Source organism: Equus asinus, chromosome 4 (genome assembly GCF_041296235.1).
Source record: "Equus asinus isolate D_3611 breed Donkey chromosome 4, EquAss-T2T_v2, whole genome shotgun sequence".
In the NCBI taxonomy this organism is placed as follows: Eukaryota; Metazoa; Chordata; class Mammalia; order Perissodactyla; family Equidae; genus Equus; species Equus asinus.
The window spans coordinates 110350989-110371149 of NC_091793.1; the positions used below are offsets into that span (position 1 = coordinate 110350989).

At 34.0% G+C, this 20161-nt stretch overlaps 1 protein-coding gene across 1 annotated transcript in view; it reads right to left on the minus strand.

Moving 5' to 3' along the window:
- TLK1 (tousled like kinase 1) overlaps nucleotides 1-20161 on the minus strand; it is a 136957-nt gene that overhangs the window by 13745 nt on the left and 103051 nt on the right. The window contains exons 12-18 of the mRNA XM_014846602.3: nucleotides 18966-19032; nucleotides 7409-7506; nucleotides 5206-5287; nucleotides 1541-1632; nucleotides 1367-1456; nucleotides 1046-1215; nucleotides 604-739 (exon numbers count right to left, since the gene is read on the minus strand). Coding sequence (XP_014702088.1) covers nucleotides 604-739; nucleotides 1046-1215; nucleotides 1367-1456; nucleotides 1541-1632; nucleotides 5206-5287; nucleotides 7409-7506; nucleotides 18966-19032 — 735 coding nt within the window. The remainder of the gene's footprint in view (nucleotides 1-603; nucleotides 740-1045; nucleotides 1216-1366; nucleotides 1457-1540; nucleotides 1633-5205; nucleotides 5288-7408; nucleotides 7507-18965; nucleotides 19033-20161) is intronic.

The window sequence follows — 20161 nt, forward strand, 5'->3', positions numbered from 1 at the left end:
TCACACTGAAATAATTTTTATCAGCACCTAGGTACTCTGGAGGGAATGACATTCATTTAGACTTATATCTGTGAATCTATGGTTCTGTCTAAATTTGTATTTACATGTCCGAAGTCATTAAAAGGAATTTTTGAGAGTCAAGTCTGAAGACCAAGAATATGCCAAATTTCTCTTCCATCCTTGATCAACAAAACATTCATCTCCAACAAAAACTGTAAGCAGAAACGTCTACAAAGAGGGCTTGATGATTATGGCTATTGCTTGTAATAGCTAAGATATTGTATTTATATAAGTATTTTTATTCATGATAAACGTCACTAACATTATAGAAGAAAATCCATTAATTCTCCATGTCAGGAGTTTCTGGCTGGTAGGTACTGAAGTCACTTACTAAGGCCAAGTCATTCTCCCTCCAGTTTGCTGATGTTTACAGTTAAGAGGAGATGAGAAAAGAGGACTGACTTAGTCTCCCTCTTGACTCAGAGACTTCATATCACAACTCTCACCACAGTAATCTCAAAGGTAATAAAAATGAAAATTAAACTCTCATAAAAAGACTGGGCATTAATTTAGACATTTTGATATTTTTAATAATACATTTACCAGTAAGTGCCTGCCCCTTGGGAAGTTAGATCCATTCCATCTACACCATAGCTATCATCATCCATAATCTTGGACAGACCGAAATCAGTGATTTTGATTTCTCCACATGCTGTTCCATCTACCAGAAGGATGTTTCCTAAGAACAAAACATACAGTTCCTTTAATGATACAGAAATGAAAAACATTATCTTTACCACTTAAGCTGACTTTTGGGAATTATATATATTTAAAATACATATTTTAAAATCTTAAATATAATTAAAGTATACACTTAAAATGTAATTTTAAAGTGTGGTCATATAATAAAAAGACTTTAAATTCTAGTTTTCCACTGACTTTCAAAAACTAAACTGAAAAGCATGTTTTCAGATAGTAAATATGACTTTTAAAAACTATATTCTTTAGTGCTTAAAAAATTATTTGGACACATTTTATTAATTACCTGGCTTAAGATCATAATGTATAATAGGTGGTTTGATTTCATTGAGATATCTTAGTGCATTTACAATTTGCATTACAATAGACCTAGCTTCTTTCTCTGACATTAATTTATGTTGCTTCAGATAGAAATCCAAGTCATTGCCTTCACAGTATTCTAACACTGTACAAAACCTGCAGTGGAGAAGAGAAAAACATTAGACAAAATATTATCCAATAATTCAGAATCACAATGAGAAATGACAAGTACTAATATCATTACAGAATAGGGAAAACAAAAGCAACTGTATTTTTTCTTAAAAACTAAATCCCTATATTCACTTACGTATCTGTATCCAAGGAGAAATAATCATAGAGTTTAACTATTCTGGGGTGATCCAGTTCTTTGTGTATTCTGTACTCTCTGCAGGCATGTCTACGGGAAGAGACAGTATATTAATTTTCCATGACCATCACATATATTTTCAATTGATAAAAACTATAAAGTATTAATGTTTACTTGTGGTAGTTTTCCTTCTTCTCATCCCTCCAGCTTTTATTAAGCTGATGGATCTTCACAGCAGCATATCTTTGTTCATAAAGGTCAAAAGCCTATGAATCAAGGCATAGAAAAGTTAGGACCAAAGACCAAGTGAATAGCTGAAGCGATTTTTAAAAAAAATTTTGGTGATAATTTTTGCAATATTATAGAATTAGAATATACAGTACAATTTTTGGTGAGCATCTATCTCTGTTAAGATTATATATAGTTCAATGACACATTTATTATCAGAAACAAAATACAAATTCCATGGTGCTAAATCAAAGAGAACCTTAATGTGAATTTTCACATTCAAATTTCATAAATGTCAATATACTGAATCAAGATAAAACAATAAAACTATTACTTGGTTTTAATATGGACCTGGTCCTCTGTACTTGGCAGTAGCAGTAAGCAGCCAGGAAAACAGATGGCTGTAATGCTTTTTTGTGGATTGGATAAAGCAACTTTTTTCTCTACCTTTACCTAGCAACTCTCCACTTTTTTCACTTCTTTGAAAATTAGCAAGTTCCTAACCATTTCCCAACTGTAAAAAAAAAAATATCAACTTTGATTATGAAACTGTTCAAACAAAAGTAAGCATTAACCATATATCATTTGCACCTAATTACATCACACCTTAATCTCATCTAATACCTAACTTATCTTCAATTTTCCCTAATTGTCTCAACAAAAGGTTTTATACTGATTTGTTCAAATCACCAGCCTATTTTCTAAATAAAAAAATAAAGACTGATCAGTATTATTTTAAGGCTTCAGATGACATAATTTTTTTAAGAAAAAAACACTGCATATCATTAAAGAGAGATTTAAAAATTTAGGTTCCACTGTAATTTACATAGAAAGGTGCCCCTTTAACAAAACACTTAAAATTAAAAGCTTACATATTTATTAGAAAGAAAGTCCCCAGGCCCCACTCTCCCATCAATTTAACCTAAAAATAAGTAGTAGGGGCAAACTGTTTGTCACAAAATTATAAATGCGTGAGATCAGAAATAACATAGGATGCAGTAATTAAGGATATTCACTTTAGAATTAAATGAACTTAGCTGCATGACTTTGTGCTAATACTCTCTCTCAGTCTCATTCATAAAGTTTGGGTTGTTCAAAGAATTAAATGAGGTGAAACATATAAAGTGTTTAGAATAATACATGATACATACTAACTATCCAATAAACATTAGCTAATTAAATTATTATTAAAAGTTAAATTTAAAGAAATAGAAAAGAACAAAAATAAAAGAAGTTCAGGATAAAATTCAAAGGCAGTTGTAATAAAGGATAGTAGAAGAAAATAAAATTGTAAGTATACTGCTAATAAAAAGTTATTATCAGTGCATATTGATTATAATAATTAGATAAGACACATCTTTCTCCCAAGATTAGGTGAGTAAAGTATACCTTCCCATAAGGCTAATACGGTAATCACTGAGCAACTGATTCACTATTTTCCACCTTGGTACAGATAAAAGTCTATATTTTTACAACATGTTGCTTTGTGTGTTTCCCAGTGGACTTGACAAACTTGAAAGGACTTTGAAGGGGCTGGAGGGAACTGCTGTTAGTATTTAGGTCAGTACTGATGGCTCAAGTCGTTAGACCCCAATCTGCATTTTCTAATTTCTACATAAGCCCTTGCTTCAAAAAGAAAAGCCCCTTTTAGCTCTATTTATGGGGCTAAAAACAGTGGAAATACTATTGGGTCATGGCAGAAGGTTGTCATGAAAGCCATTAGTAGGCTCAGAAGCTGGGCACCTTTTAGGCTGAGCTAGTGTAAGCTAACTGTACTTCTGGTGATTTTTAGATCCAGAGTGAGCTATTATCATTGTCTTTTCTACCTTGTGCCCTGGGTAAGCCTACTTCAAGCATTAAATGCTTGAGGACGAACTACCATTAGAATCAGAGAAATAGGAACTGGAAGAGAGCTCACAGATCACTCCTGATGGGTGAGGAAGGAGAGGCCCATGATGCTTAATGCTTGTCCAAGTTAAAACAAAAACAAAAAATAGTTCATGGTTGAACCAAGATCAGAAATAAAGTCCTCTGAATCCAAATCCCATAACTTTTTCCAGAGTCAGAACTAGAATCCAGGCTGTCTTCAGAAAACCAAGAAGGTACAGGTGCTTGTCTAAGTGAACAGTGAGGACTTCAAATAATCATCTGATGAACTTACATTTACTTAAGCACCACTGTTCTATGTGATTTACCGGTGATAGCTCACTTAATCATTACAACAGTCCTATGAGGTAGGTATGTTTTTATTCCCAGATGAAGACAGTGAGGATGTTGAGTAATAATCCCAAGTTTATACAGTTAGTAAGAAGCAGTCAGAATTAGTCAAGATTCAAACCCAGCCTATCTGGCTTCAGAACCCACACTCTTAACCACTAACTACACCAACACATAATGAAGCACAAAATGTCACAGGGAGCCTATAAAAGGGCGGACCAATAGGGAAGCCTTCTACAGGAATTAAGGTTAAGGTGAGAGTAAGACCTTCAATATGACTTCATCCTAACTAAGAGCAAATGGGATGCCACTAGAGCTTATAAGCAAGGGAGTGAGATGATCAGACTGCATTTTATAAAAAGGCCACTCTAGCGGCAGCATACACAAATGAACTGGAGAAACTCAATGCCCAAAGGAAAGTGATCAGCTAGGAGGCTCAGGAAGCAACACAAACAAGAGACAATGAGGCCTTGAACTAAGAGAGAGAGAGTCATTGTGGGATTTAGGAGAGCCTAATGACATTAATTAATCACAGCAGGCATCAGCAACTGGTTATATGTTGGGGGAAGTGACTTAAAGGAAATGTGGAGTGAAGGATGGCTTTTATGCTTTCCACTTGTGGGACTGGGCAGGTGAATAGAAATGCTTTGTTTTGAAGTAGGGAGCAGTGTTAGAAGAAGGGATTTCGGAGAAGGGGAAGATAACTTCCATTTCAGACGCTGACTTTGCAGTGCTGAAGAAGGTCTACTCACATAAGGTGAATACGGTCATTCACCTCAGGAGCTCAGAAGGGAAGTGTGGCTGGAGATACATATCTGGGGGTGAAATCAAATAGACCGTAACTCAGAGAACGGGAGGGGATATACTGGAAAAGGAGAATACAGAATAGAGAATAAGAGACCTTAGGAACTACAATATTTAAAGGCTGGGCAGAAAGATACAAGGTAGAGCAAAAAAAAGTAAGGTATAAAACATTGAACATGATGAGTAAAAATTTTGACATTTATAGGACGCATTTGAGAAACACTGGCCTTAAAATAAGTAGAAATTTGGGTAAATTCAGGACACGTAAGACTTCTGACACATGTTTAAATTAAAGGATACAATCTTTCCATAAATGTACTGTTTTAAATGGCCATCTCCCTATCTTAATCCTAATGGCTGTTGGTAACTAGGTGCCAAATATCAGAGGGACTGTGCAGGTGCAAGTATAGTCTTTACACTCTTGAGATAAGACAACATAAGTCACCAGACTCTTTTTTTGTAGTAAGAGTCAAACATAAAATTAGTCAAAAAAATTCTAAAAGCAACAAATAAGAGACAAGTATTTCTTAACCACATACTCCTATATCTTTGCTATATTAGTGTGAAGAACAGAAAAAAATTTACATTACCTTATACACTTCACTAAAGCCACCTCTACCAAGCAGATGAAGTAATAAATATCTTTCATTTAACGTTGGGTGATCCTTGAACCTTCAGGGTGGGGGAAAAACACTCAGGCATATGAAAACACACACAAAAACGTTCCTTCCACAATAAAGTCCCATTCTCTTATTCTACTCCTAGCTATTTCTTTCTCACTCTACTCCTAACTTTGAATTCTGCTGCATACTTCTTTTCTTTCTCTACCTGAATGACTATCACTCATCTTAATGCTTTGGTGTTCACAAAGCTTAACATTTATAGCTGAATATTCAGGTTCAGTGACCAGTTACAGCCTCTGATAAAGACCTACCAACCACTGTATTGCCAAGAGCTTTATGAAATCCTGTGTCTACTCAGCAGGAATTACTTCCCTTGGAAAAATACACTTTTATATTGAAGTTTATGGTCAATCAAGACTTTATAGTATTGACATATGATTAAAAATAATTATATTTATAAATTGGCCTTCATCCATGAATAAATTTTACTATCTTTGGATGTCTATAAATAAAATTTTAATGTTCAATTAAAAAAGGAAAGCTTTTTAAAAAACTTAATAAAGAATCACTCACAGATGATACTACTACTATTTAACGTTTATTGTGCCTGCTATATATTGAGCACTCACATGTATTAACTCATTTAGTTCTCAACCAACTCTATGAAGTAGACCCTGACACTACCTCTGTTTTACAGATGAGGGCGCTACTGCACAGAAGGGTTAAGTAACCTGCCCAAAGTAAACAGCAAATATACGTGAGGACTTAGAAGAAAAATGTGGCACTCTTGGAATTAAAAAAAAAAAAAGTCAATCATAGCTTTGTAATTCCAGATGCACTATTTTATTATTTTATTTAAAATCAATTTACTATTGCTTTGATAATTTTTTCTTGAAGAACTTGTAAATAATAGAGAATTCTGCTTAGTTTTAAAGATAAATGTAAAACTCTAACAATTCACTTAATTTTCATCAAGTAGACTAAGACATATCCACAAAACAAACTTGAACACAATTTTCAGAACAGCCAATTGTAAATTAGCTTTGTCCTATCCGCTTTGTTAGAATTTTCATCTGGTACAATTTAGGTTATTCCATAACTATATTATTTCATTCACCTTATACATTGGAATGATCTGTTTATGAATTACTCATACTCAAATGATCATGAAGATGCCTTCCTTTAAGCAAGATTATTTACATTCACAGCAGAAATTGGTCACCACTAATTCTGACACTCAGATCATGAAGCTTTAAATTACAAATCTTAAAGTGTAAAAAGAAACCTCCCTCTCCTCCACATTGATTAAATCCAAGTAGTGCCTTGCTTAATTTCTATCTTAATTTCTCATAAAGCTCCCACCAGTCCACAGGTATTTTCTCTTCTCTGAATTCCTTTAGCATTTAATATCTATGGCACTCCTTTTGATAACCAGGGATTAAGGACATAGACTATAACTTCTTTTCTATTTCTTCTCCAATTTTTGCATAATGCTGGATACATGGCTCACTGAAATCCCTTTAGTTGAAATAATTTCTCCTTCACTACTGCAATATTAAGTGTGGCACTCAGTCAACGTACATTTATTGCATACCTACCACATGCTAGGCACTAGCCTAGGCTCTGGCAATACAGCAAGAACAAAACTAAGTCCTTGCTCTCATGGAGCTTACATTCAAGTGGGAAGAGACAGATAATAAATAACTGAAAAATAAATTTATAATTCCAAATAGTGATAAATGCTATGATTGTAAGCATACTGAGAGAGGGAATGAAGTGAGGCAAGGACTCATATTTTAGATAGGGTGGCCTAGGGACATCCTCTCAAATGACCATTTGGAATGAAACGAGGAGTAAGCCACTCAGACATGTGGAGGAGGAACATTTTAGGCAAAGGAAATGGCAAGCACAAAAGCCTTGAGATGAGAACATGCTACACGTGTTTGAGGGGGCCAGTAAGTCTACGACATATAAGTGAGGGGAAGATGAGAGATGGGTGAGATGGCCAGAGACCAGATCATACGAGGCCTTTTGAGCCATGGGACAGACTCTGGATCTTTTTCTAAGTGTGATGAGTATGCCCCCAAGAAGGAAATATCATGTTTATGCTCTCCACAGGGGAGAAAAAACTTTTATCATGTAAAACTGTGAAATACAAATAATGACTTACTGCGAATTATCTTCATTATTAATTCTTTTGAGCTCTCGAATGTGAAGATTTCTAACTCTTTCCAAACGTTCAAGTTCTGCCTGGATTTCTGCCTCTTCCTGAAAATGAAGAGAGGGGACTATAACAAGCTCAATTTATTTGCGATATAAAAAAGATATTTTTATCCATGCATCAATTTTTTTACAGTGACAGCAAGAACAGTGTATTATAAAGTACCACTGAGTTAAAAGACCAAATTGCTCTTTTCAATGCCTGAAAGATGGAAAGAGACAAGGCAAAGCCTATTTCAAGAAACTATCCTACACATAAAAATCTGTATCTAATGAGATGCTGAGTTTTATTTTGTACTACAAGAAATCTATTTTTATAATGTCTAAACCGAAAATGACTGCAAGGTAGTCTAAAACTGAGTTATAACACAAAATGAGCTGAAAGTTTTATTTCTGGTACATCTAAATTTTAATTTAAGAGGGAATAATTTACTAGTACAAAACAAATGAAATGAAATATTTTACAATAGTAAAAGAGGAAGAAAGGAAGAAGACAAAACCACTGATTATTCCTAGACCCTACAATATCTAGAATACACAAACGCACACACAACCTGACCACTCACTTTAAATAAATACCCCTAGAACCTTAAAAAGACTCTAAAACAAAATTTTTATGGGTAGCTGTCCAGATCCTTAGTTATTAGAGCAGATCTAGGCAAATCCTAAGGAAATTTACTTTAAAATTTAACATAAAAATGTTGATAAATATTTTTCATGTTTCAAAATGTACAATTTTTAGAACATTTTTAAAAACTAGACAACCAAACAACCAAACATAATCACCCATTACACATGTACATCTCTTTGATTTGTCACTATAAATTTGAGTTATCTACTTAAAAGACGAAGAAGAATATACCAAATTTCAATGGAGAGTTCTAGAAATGCCCAATTTTATAATATTTTTGGATAGATATTTGTTGAGTAAATGAACAAATACAGATTGCCTTGGCCTCAATGTGAACCGACTACCATTATAAATCTATATCACATAGAATAGAGGTTATTTCTGAATATTGCACTTAAATATTTCTGGATTTCATTAGCTCCTTCTCTTTTCACGATTTATCTTCTGATATTCTAAAAAATCCTTTATCTCAAAAAATTAATAATTCCAAAATTCACTTTGAAAATATAAATATTATTTCATTCCAAAGCAGTTAACAGAGGTATGGTCTATTACACCTTTATCTAAGGCTTAAACTGAAAGGAATATTCTAAGTATTATACAGAAAAATGAACGTTCACCGATTAAAAAACTAAATCTAAGTATGTTGTTTGTATTCCACCTGATCCTTAAGATTATTTTAATTATTTTAAAATGAAACTCAACCACTACTTGATGCAAAGAGATTTAATGTAGATGATAAATAGAAACTTTCAAAGTAAAGTTAAATGAAGATAAAGCTTTCTAGAATTTCGGGGAGATGTTTCTAAAATAGATACACTAAATAGATTGTCTTACTTTATCTGAAATTCCTCACTTCATATAGCTTCGGTCACAAATATTTCTAATTGTAATGAAAAAAAAAACAAGGGAGGTAGTAGCCTAGGGGATTAAATAAAGATTCATTATAAGGAAAGGAAATAGATTAAAAAGCTTTTGAACAATAAACCCAAACCACATTTAGTTGTCCTAAGTTAGAGATAGAAAGCAGAATAAGAAACTGCCCATATAGGTATACCTATGAGTATGAAGAAATTCAAATTCATTTATACCACAGAACACAGAAAGCGGTAACTTTTTCTCTTCACGTTACTAACGTTTGCTGCCTTAAAATTTGCCATTAATTTGGTTCTCACACATGTAGGAAGCTACTAAACACTTGGTAGGCTGGTGGATTTTAAATAATCCGATAAAACTGTGAAATACATATTGGAATATCAGGTGAAATACTTGCTTTAATGTTCATTTGAAATTGTGGTATGGGGATACTATTTCAAAAGTTAATTTATAAAACTTAAATTTTACTAGAGTCATAAATATGAGATTCAACTAGATTGTTGATACATACAATTACATTTGTTTTATAATTTTTGGTAATCTTCAGATGTCTATACAATGGCAGTAACCAATATCACAAAATACTTATAAAAGATAGTAAAATGTATGTGTCAGTTAAGCAAGCTTTTCCCCCCTCTATAAAACATGACAAATATGTCCCATAAAATCTCATGATACAAAAAAGCACAGGCAAGATTCATTCAGTTTGAATTGTAAAGTTTACCGGAAAACCCAAAATGTCAGAAGTACTAGGGGAAAGAAAGCTGGATCCTAGGTATTTAAGAGGAAATGTCAAGGGAAGGAACTACATCCATGTCTTACACACAGTAGACGCAAATCCTCTACAGTCAGTGAAATATATTTACATTTTCCATATTATAATTTAACATTTCTTCCACAATATCTTAGACCTTAAAACAAAGAGACACACTTCTGGGGGAAAGATAATTCTGGAAGTCTAAGTAATTTTTCTCAAATTCCACTGAGAAAAAGTATACATGGTACTATGGACTGAAGGTTTGTATTTCTCCAAAATTCGTATGTGTAAACCCTAAACCCCAAAGGGATGGTATTTGGAAATGGGGCCTTTGAGAGGTAATTAGAGTTAGATGAGCTCCAGAGGGTGGGACCCTCATGATGGGATTAGTGGCTTTATAAGGAGGAAGAGAGAGAGAACTCTCTCTACCACCCTGTCCCTTCTTTGTGAGAGCTCAGAGAAACGGCCAGCTGAGGACTTGAGAAGGCAGCGGTCTACAAGCCAGTAGAAGAGCCTCACCAGAAATGAACCCTGCCAGGCCTTGATCTTGGACTTCCAGACTTCAGAACTGTGAGAAAACAAATTTCTGTTGTTTTAGCCACCCAGTCTATGGTATTTTGTGATGGCAGCCCGAGCAGTTTAACGCACATACTTGAGGCAAACACCAGGGCAATACCGCCTAGTACCCTCTCCTTACAGAAAGGAGCAAGGCCCAGTTCTGATCTGGCTCCAGGGTACGATAGTCTAGAATACAGTAGTCTCAGCAACTAATCTATCTTTACTGCAGATCATTTCCAGAGATCTACCCTGTAGGCTCACTCTCCTTGCTTAAGACTGACATTAACCTCTGGGCCATCCTCAGAATCACTTGTTTTCAGAGGGCTCAGGAGAAGCAAGGATGACTTGGGCTTAGAACTGACCTGAATTCATTATAGAATGGAATCCTCAAATGCATGGCAAAGCTAGACCAGATTACTAAAATAAAAGAGAGACAATGGAACCAGCTAGATCGTGCTTAGTAAGAATACCAAGTTTCAATCCTCAAGTCATCCACTAGCTGAGCAGTTAAAGCAGAGAAGGTCTAGAAGAAACGAGGAAACAAACAGCATCTCTGGAAAAGAACCAGTCTCTGTAGGCTATTACAGTGTCGAAAGGACATGAGTGAGAATAGGTTGTATGAAAAAGAGAGGTAGGCTTAGTGATCAGACAATAAAAGGACATGGCTCTTTTCTGTTTAAACAAAAAGATACAGCAATGGGCAAATGAACAGTACACACTACAGCGATTTAAAGACTATTTTAAAAGAAACTCTAATATTTTACTTACATAAAAAAAAGTCATGCATGTATACCACAAAAGACCTCAATATTGTCTCATTGTTTAAGTAACCTTCAAAACACCAGCTTCCACAATTTTTAACTTCTAAAAATTTCTATGAAAGGTAAATTCCACAGCAACTTAATGCTTTCTATTTGTAATCAAAGTCTCTTCTGGCAACTTAATATCCCCTTGGCTCAACATTTTAAGCCAAAAGTCAGTCACAGTAATGTAGAATCTCCATAAAAACACCAGGTCAAAAACGGTAGGCAGATAAGGGATATTTTTGAGCATTTCCTATAATGACAATTTTTAAAAGGGCAATTGTTCAAAGAAAGGTGGGGTGTGTAGGAACCAAACCTGTAAAGCTTGAAGTTATAAAAAGCATTTTCTCATGTAAAACTGATAGATTTCCTGAAAAAATTAAACATACTAGCTTAAACTTCTTTAGCAAATCTTGAATGTATGTTACATGTCATCCCCACAAAACAACTCAATTTCGAAGAGCTGCCTTTCTAATAAAGCCAAGATAAGATAGAAAGTATTTTGATACATCATTCTCAGCTCGATCGATAATCAATGGGGTTGGTAAAAGAAAAGAAATTCTGTGTGGTATATTATGAAGATGGTGGAAGCAGAGAAAAGCCTATCACTTTGAACAGTCTATTCAGCAGCACCATAACAACATTTCTTGGTCTAGGAAAACTAGCTCAGAATAAGGTTTCAAAAAGTTTAACACCAAATTCATTTTAGTAATATGAACAATATTAATCCCTCAAAAGTTAGTATCTCCAGGTCCTCAATTTAAATTGTAATTTCATAAACTATTTCTAATGCCATTTAAAAAGTTTATCACCAGGAAAGTGAAAGGCAAAATTAACAAAAGGCCCTATTAAAAGCTAATGGAAAAAAAGGGCAGTACAGAGAAAAAGAATTAAGGAAAAAATTATTATCAATTTACTTCAAATTTATCCTTATTCTACATCCCCAGATTATTTCTATTATATGCCTTCACATATCTTAAATACAGATAAGAGAGAAATGAACCATTGGAAATATGAACCAATCAACAAACAAACAAAAAGACCACCTAGACAAAGCAGGTCTGAATTTAGAGATGAGTTTTGAAGCTACTGCCCATAATCCCATTTTTGCTAGAGTATGATTGCACAGATTGAGGAGTGGAGTAAGAGGAGGGGAAGAGACTAAAATTATGAAATTTGGAGGTGGGCGGTTGTTTCTTTCCTAACTATATAAATGTTCCCTCCACTCCCATCCCCAGTCACTGAGCTGGCTAGCACTGATGGGAGCCTACTTACCTACCTCAGGTGTGTTTAACGGGCTTAGATAATTATTCTAGAACCTGAATGTTGTTCTCTCTCTGCACTTCATTTCCTTCTTTTTTGGGGGGTGGGGGTGGAGGTGGTGTTTTATTCTCTTTTCAAATGCATAAATACATGCATTAAAACCCCTAATTGGGAATAACTGTCAAAATGGGCAGGTTTTGGTTCTGTCAGTTCCCCTATTCTATATAAACGTAAGAAAACCCTACCTTCCCAGCAGCAAATAATTAACAATTCAAGTGATTGGTAAAATTTAACTATTTAGTACACTTCTTGAAAAAGCAATTACAGCTGCTGTATTAGGGAGGTGAAATTCCTTGATGTTAAACGCCAGTCAAGGTGCTGACACCAAGCCCCAGCACATCAAATGCATTACCACAGTACTTTGGAGCCCTTCTCCCAGCCTTCTGCTTCTTTCTAACCTCTTTCAGGATTTTGGTGGATTCCACAGATTTTTTTTAAGTATGAAAAGATTTATCTTCTAGACTCTCTTTATGCATATGCATATAAATGGTCTGGAGTTCTGACTGGGAACGGCCAGTGGCCAACCAATTGGTTTCTCTCTCTCTCTCTCTCTTTTTTGTGTGTGTGGAACAGTGATCTGTAGACTGAAGTTACAAACCTGAATTCATTAAACCCTGCTCTAATCGACGGCTAACATGACTTCTAAGATCATTCCAAAATTTTTAAAATTCTGTTGCCTACACAACTGGATTAATATTAAACACCACAGGAGTAAAATACATTTTTATCTCTAAATTTTCATTTTGGTAACTGAATATTATCTCCTACCAAGTCAAGATGTATGATTATAAATGGGGAAACACATAACCAGGAATATGTTTGTAGGTCCATAATGAGAGTAGGAGGTAGAATATAAACACTGGGAGCTGTCCTATCTATAGCCAGTTCCATGTTCTCTCAGCACAGTCATCTTTTACAGAATACTATTCATTTTTAAATGAGAAGCAGCAGTAAGGACAAAATGTCAACTTTAGAATTCCAACACTCTTCTTGGCACATTTCTTGCTCACACATGCCAAGAAGTCAGGAACCTCATAACATTCTTCATGGGCTTAATCGTGACACTTTGTAGTACACTGCATTTTCACTAGACTTCCACTGAAAACTACTGCCTACACAAGCAGCATCTTGCATTATGTTCTAGAGAAACATAATGTACAGTGTGGTTGGCTTTTAATGAGAGAAGAATTCCCAAAAGATTTCTTCTAGTCATGGCCGTAAATATAAAGGTGAACACACAAATTTAGAGATTAAGCCCTCTAGCATTATATTGTTCATTATTTTCATATTTTTATTCAAACCTAAAGTGACAAGAAATGTCACATATGCAAACTTATTCTTTGTGGTCATACTAAAGGATTTGATAAATCAGATGACAATGGTATTCTAGAAAGAAAGACCAAAGGAGATATCAAACTTGAAGAATATTTAGGGGTCAATTCACCTAAAACCAATGCCCTGTATTCTCCACTGTTCAAAAGGCTTGTAGACAATCCATTGTCTTCCATTTCAACTAGTTGCATGGTCCACTGTGAAGGAGTGAGAAAAGAGCTGTGTGCTTGTTCTTGACCTGTAAAGATTTCATCATGGAAGATTAATACTGATGTTGCTGCTGCCTGTTACTGGTTGTTTCTCTTTGCAGGTGCCAATATCGGTCAGAGAACAGGATTTCAGTGGCAGAGTTGTTGCTATACTGTTATCTCTTCAGAACGGAGGCACAAGGAGAGATGAATGCCACATCGCAAGGAGCAAAGGAGAAAGAGAGAAAGAAATGGTGTCAGGTGGCATGTTGGATGCGATTTTTGTTTTAGTAGAGATTGAGATGACTGCAAATTGTTTAGCTGATTCCTTCGGTCTGCAAAGATACATTTGTGCTGGTGCTGATGATTCTTGACTAATCCTGTTTCAATTACAAGTTGGTTATGTTTTTCCAAAAAACTTCTGGCACTTATATTGAAGGCTTATAAATCTCTCTCTCTCTCTCACACACACACACTCACCCACTTCGACACATACATTAAAGCCAATCCCTAATATACTATTTATACTGAGATGTCAAATCTCCTATATGCATTCTCCCCAACTAATCAAATATTTAAAATCTAGAAGACAACAAAACTTAAAGACCACAAAATAAAGAGCAACACATATCCACATGCTGTTCACATCACAAACTTGAGCAACAGCAGTGGCAAGACATAGTTATTGGTCCTGAAAATTTTCAAAATTCTTATTTCCTCATTATTTTGGGGTATTATGATTGGTAACCTCTATCTTTTAAATAATATTATGACTATAGAGAGACTCTATTATAAGGAAGATGGTTTTTCAGGGATTTTTTTTTTTAAGTTATTGGTGTTAATTTAGTAGCAATCCATGGAAAGCACATTTATGTAGTTTTCTTCAATTCTAGAATAATGAGCTGAACTATACAACTAACAACCTAGCAGAACTCCTTAAATCACGAAGATAAATTGCTTTCCCCTAACTAGAATTTACCAAAGAGTGGTATCAAAACAGGATCAACTATAAAAGCTAACTGGTATATGGTTTGTAGTTTTTGTAACTCCACACGTGACACAGGTACATAAAATGGGATAATTAGTAGCTCTGCCTCAAAGGAAGAACTTTTTAAAGACAGAAGTTACTCCCATTGCAATGACAAGCTTTCAATAAGTGATAATTGGGGAAGTTTGTACATAATTACCAGTAGCAAAAAAGTTATTTTTAAAAAAGAGTTTCATGAATAATTTGTATGGTCTCCATATACTTTCTTATAGTTCTTTTCTGTTCTACTCTGTTAAATCCTTAAGCTATATAAAAGGTAAAATTATTTTAGAGAGTATTTACACTTTTTATTAAAAAATGTGCTTTCTCTGTTCAGCTTTAAAAATAAATTTAAAGAGCAATATACTAGCTAATAATAAATATTTTAGCTGATACACGAGTCACTACGGAATACCCAAGGAAAACAATTTGCGAGAGAAAGAGAGTGAGAAAAACTTAACTGCTCTCCTCTGTCTGTAATGTAAATGAAGTAGCACATTTCTGAAAAAATGAAAAGCAAACAGCCTCACTACTCCGAGAGATGCAAAGAAAACTACAAGTGAGTTAATTCTTCTAAATACAAGGAATCAACTTTCTATCCATCTACAACAAAAGAACTGTAGAAATAAAGCATATGGGTATTGCCACTGAAACAGGAGTGAGAAAAGGTTCAAGTTTTGGCTTTGCTGGGTACTAGCTGTGTTAATTTAGACAAAGCACATAGAGAAGAAAATCTTGGCATTCAAAAAGTTAACAGTGATGTTCACTCCAGAATGGTTAAAACTTCAAAGTCCATAAAATGTAATATTATGTAATTCTCCTGAAATGGGAATTTGAATCATGCCTGTATCAGGCAGTGTGGAAATAAATCACTTAGTGAATGAGTGAGCAATGGTTTTATAAACTAACTAAAACAACAAATACTAAATAATTCTTGATATATATATATATTTTTTAAAAGATGATACTGCAGTGATTTTCCTAATTTCAGAAGACAATCAATGAGTCCTTAAGTAAGTTTACATTTACTATTTGGTGGTAACCAGAAATATCTAACTATTTTAGCCATGGACTTTTAGAAGTTTCTGCTTAACTCTGTTACTCTATCACACTAACAGCTTTGGATTTATTATATTTCTAACATTACAGTATAGCAAAGAATATAAACTGAACTTTATAATTTATTCAAAGGTAAATATACTTTTTCACATTTAAGTTTATTCAGTTATTATGATTACCTTTATGCAATACAATGCACATCATAAATAAATCATTTCAAGAAAATGTAAATAGGCCTTCTAGTCTCATATGTCCAAATGGCATAGGCATCCTCAATGAAGGAAGTTTTCTCCTTCAGTGCCAACAAATTTAATCTAATAATTCTGCTTAATTTTAAGAGTTTTTATGAAAGGGAGAATGAGAGCGAGAGTCACCCTTGCTAATGCAAGAGTATGCTGGGTGCCAAATCTAAACTCCAAGCTGACACACCACAGGTTGATTCCTGTGCGGGTTACACGGACATCAAATATTCACCAATCAGATGCAGCCTATGGTAGAAGCTATATAGTAACAAGTTGGGGGACAGTTCATGTCAGCTTAATAAACCCAGGAGCAGAGGGAATCAATAAGACAGAGGTGATAACATCTTTTCTCTTAACTCAAGCTTGTTCTCTATGTGTTAAAATGTGCACTCTACCTCATTTTCAGAACACAGAATGACCTATTTTTAATGACCTATTTTCCAACTGTGCTTTAGAATGCCAAATAACCTATTTTTAAAACATGTAACTTAATGATTATGTTTTAATTGTACAACCCCAAAATTAATACCCAGTGGTAAGCAGACAACTGCTATTTATTTGTGCTCTAAGGTGACACTACTTACTCAATTTTGTTCTCTGTATGCACTAGCAAATTTTTTTTATAATGCATTCATTCTTCTCACCCAAAATAGTCTCTCAGAAGAAAATGTGAGATTTCAAGACATGAGAGTATGTTTCAGCATTATTAGTTCATCCACTCTCCCAAAATATTCCATGATGGAGGTCAAAGAAAAGTAATGTTATAAATTGGTTAAGAAGAAGATAAAGTTAGAAATCTAAAACTGCTCAGTAAATTTGCTAAAAGCTGAAAAACAACAAAATAAGAAAAAGATTATTGAGGGGACAATTATTAGAAAGAATGAGTAAATACAAAAAATGGAGAAATCAAACACTGGGAAAGAGGATAACATGGAGGTTAGAAGAGAAGGTGTAGTATTCTAGAACAGCTTACAACTGTTTATATAATATTTAGACATTTAGGTATACTCCTCACTTTAGGAAACAGAAGTGTTTCAGAGCAATCAAATATTTTCAAAGTACCAGGAAAGCTGTAAAATCAACCAACCACCAACCAGCCAAAAACAAACCCTCTTCTAAAGTCTTGTAAAAAGTGAAGTATTTTTCATAATACAAATAGCCAATTTCTAATTTAAATGCTTTATTATTTCAGATTTTATATAACAGGTTTTCATAAAATAAGACACACGTAAAATCTCATCATTAGAAAGAGTAATTTAAAATTTACTATTATATGTGAAAATAACCTTCCAGTTAAAGCTCTAAATATACACTTATTATAACTAAGTAGATACTTAATGTCCTATTATCATGAAAGACTGGTTAGAAAATTGATAAATCTTTATATGGGACATCAAACATAAATCTCTACGAAATCATTATCAAAACAGCTTAGATGGGCACACATACTTGTATTCATTCTCTACTACAAAATCCCCTCTTCCCTTCTATTACCTCATTAACATCTCCATCTGTTACAGAGAATAGACTGAAGTTGTCTACTATATCTCAAAGAGCAGGAGAAAAGTCAATAATTACAATAGAACAGAAGAACTTAAAAATCAGAATAAATCATTTTAGAATTTACTGTTCAAGTAGTTTAGCTGGAAAATGTTCTAAGCAGGGACATAGCCAAATATGGTATTATAAAGAACACTAATGCAAATTACATATACTGTATATATATAAAATATTTATAATTTTTTTCTGTTCCCTGTAATTAAATGGCAGGGGTCTGAAGCATGTTGATAGCATTCCATAAACAAAATATTATATACAGTGTGATCATATCTGCTACCAGAATGAGCTTCTCTGTCCTACCTCACCCTACCCCAGGGAGACAACTTCACAGTTACTATCTACAATTAGTTCACTAACTCTATTTTAGCTACTATTCAGCCTATTAAAAAATTTTAAGTAATGTGACAAGCAGAAAGCAGAAGAAAAAACTGGGTCAAAGAAAAAGAACTTTACATCTGTTAATAACTTCATTTTGAGGGGGAAAATTTACTCTATTATTACTATTTCTCTGAAATCGTTTGAACTAAAAATATGAACTGTAAAAAAAATAAACTGATTATAATTTGAGTTCACAAACAAGTTACAAAGCTATACATTATAAAAATTCACTATAATAACACATAGCAGCATATTTCTAAATTATATCACTTTATACTGTGACTGATTAGGCTCTTCTAAATTTGCCAATGTACTCATTTTAATTGACACATTTAATCAAGTATTCAACAGCTTTAAAGTTAAGCCAAAGGAACAAGTTTGTTATTAATTTATAATTATTTCAATTTATTATAAAATGGATGCAAACAATATGGTGTTTTACATTTCATTTTAAAAATAAAGCATTTTTTACAAAAAGATAGTATTTAAACAGAGTAATCTTAAGACCCTGGAGGTCTGGCCAGGAGTCACTCCTCCACTACAGGGACGTGGTATTATCAGCATCTCAAAGTTTGTAAGTTGCCACAAGGTAAAGGAACGTTATTTTAATATACTCCACATAAAAATGCAACCTTGATGCCCCTCCTTTTTTGTCTAAAACTTTTAATTTGGGATCTTTCTCTCTGAAGTTTTGACTTCTTCAATAAGAGACTTATAACAACCCTCCACAACCTCTGCTAACAAACTAAAAATCCAGCATATACTTCACGTACCTTTTTGAGATGTCCTAGTCTAAGTTTGAAAATTTCTTCCTGTTCATGATATTCTGCCAAAGTCAACCTGTCAAAAACGAAATTGTAATTCTAGATATTAAGATTAACACTTATTATTTCTTATTAATAACCAGCAAAATAAGATAAACTAATCAAATGGAAATACTAAAATGCTGACAACTTTCAGCCCAAAATATATACGCCAAGAGTCCTTTAAGATATTCTTCAAAATATGATTAATACTTATAGATGGAACAATTAACTAATTCATAAATTCAACAACTATTTAATGAGTGCCATCATCAACTGATGTTCTGGAATTTAGATCTTAAGGATACAATGAAAGAGACAGTTTCTCCTTACATTCCAGTTTGAAGTTACACTCTACAGTGGGGGTAAGGAGGTAGAAAAGAAAGAATTTAATAAAGAAATAATCCCAAATACCAGTAAGAAAACAAAAAAGAGTGGTATGACAGTGACTGACTGTATTACACTGGGTGTTATGTAGGTGGTCTTGATCTAAACATCAAAAAGACAACACAGGAGGACCTGGGGAAGTCTGTTCTGGACATAGGTTACAGCAAGTACAAAGATGCTAAGATAGAAACAGGCTGGCAGGGAAGAGGAGGGAAAAATGCAAGCATCAGAACACGGTCAAAGAGGCTGTGAGCAGTAGGAGAGGCAAGCAGGGGCTAGCTTATGTAGAGTCTTGCAGACCAAGGAAAGAATCGGATTTTACTCTGAGTACCGGGAGATCACTACCCAGGGAGTCAGTCCAGTTTGGGCACTGGTTTTAAAACAAAAAGAAAGAAAAAAACTAAGACATTTTCCCTTTCTCTGCTTCCATGTGTTAAAGGAATGCTAAAACTAGTCAAAGCACCAATTCTAAGTAAATATAAATAAACATAAGACTTTAAATCTTGAAAGTACTTTCTGGTTATTTTATTATTAATTTCATAACTTTGAAAAATAACTAGTTTAATATATGTAAAACCATACCAAGACACATACACATTATAACACTTCCTAAGAAAAAATGATTCTGTTTTCTGCTAAAGAGAAAGAAGGAAAAAAAACACTCTAAAACAAAACAACTTCCATTTAATACCCTAATACTGAAAGAAGCTCCTGTTTGTCTGTTTACTTATGTGTTCTGGGGGTATCTGGTTAAGTTCCTAACCCAGGTATGATTATTT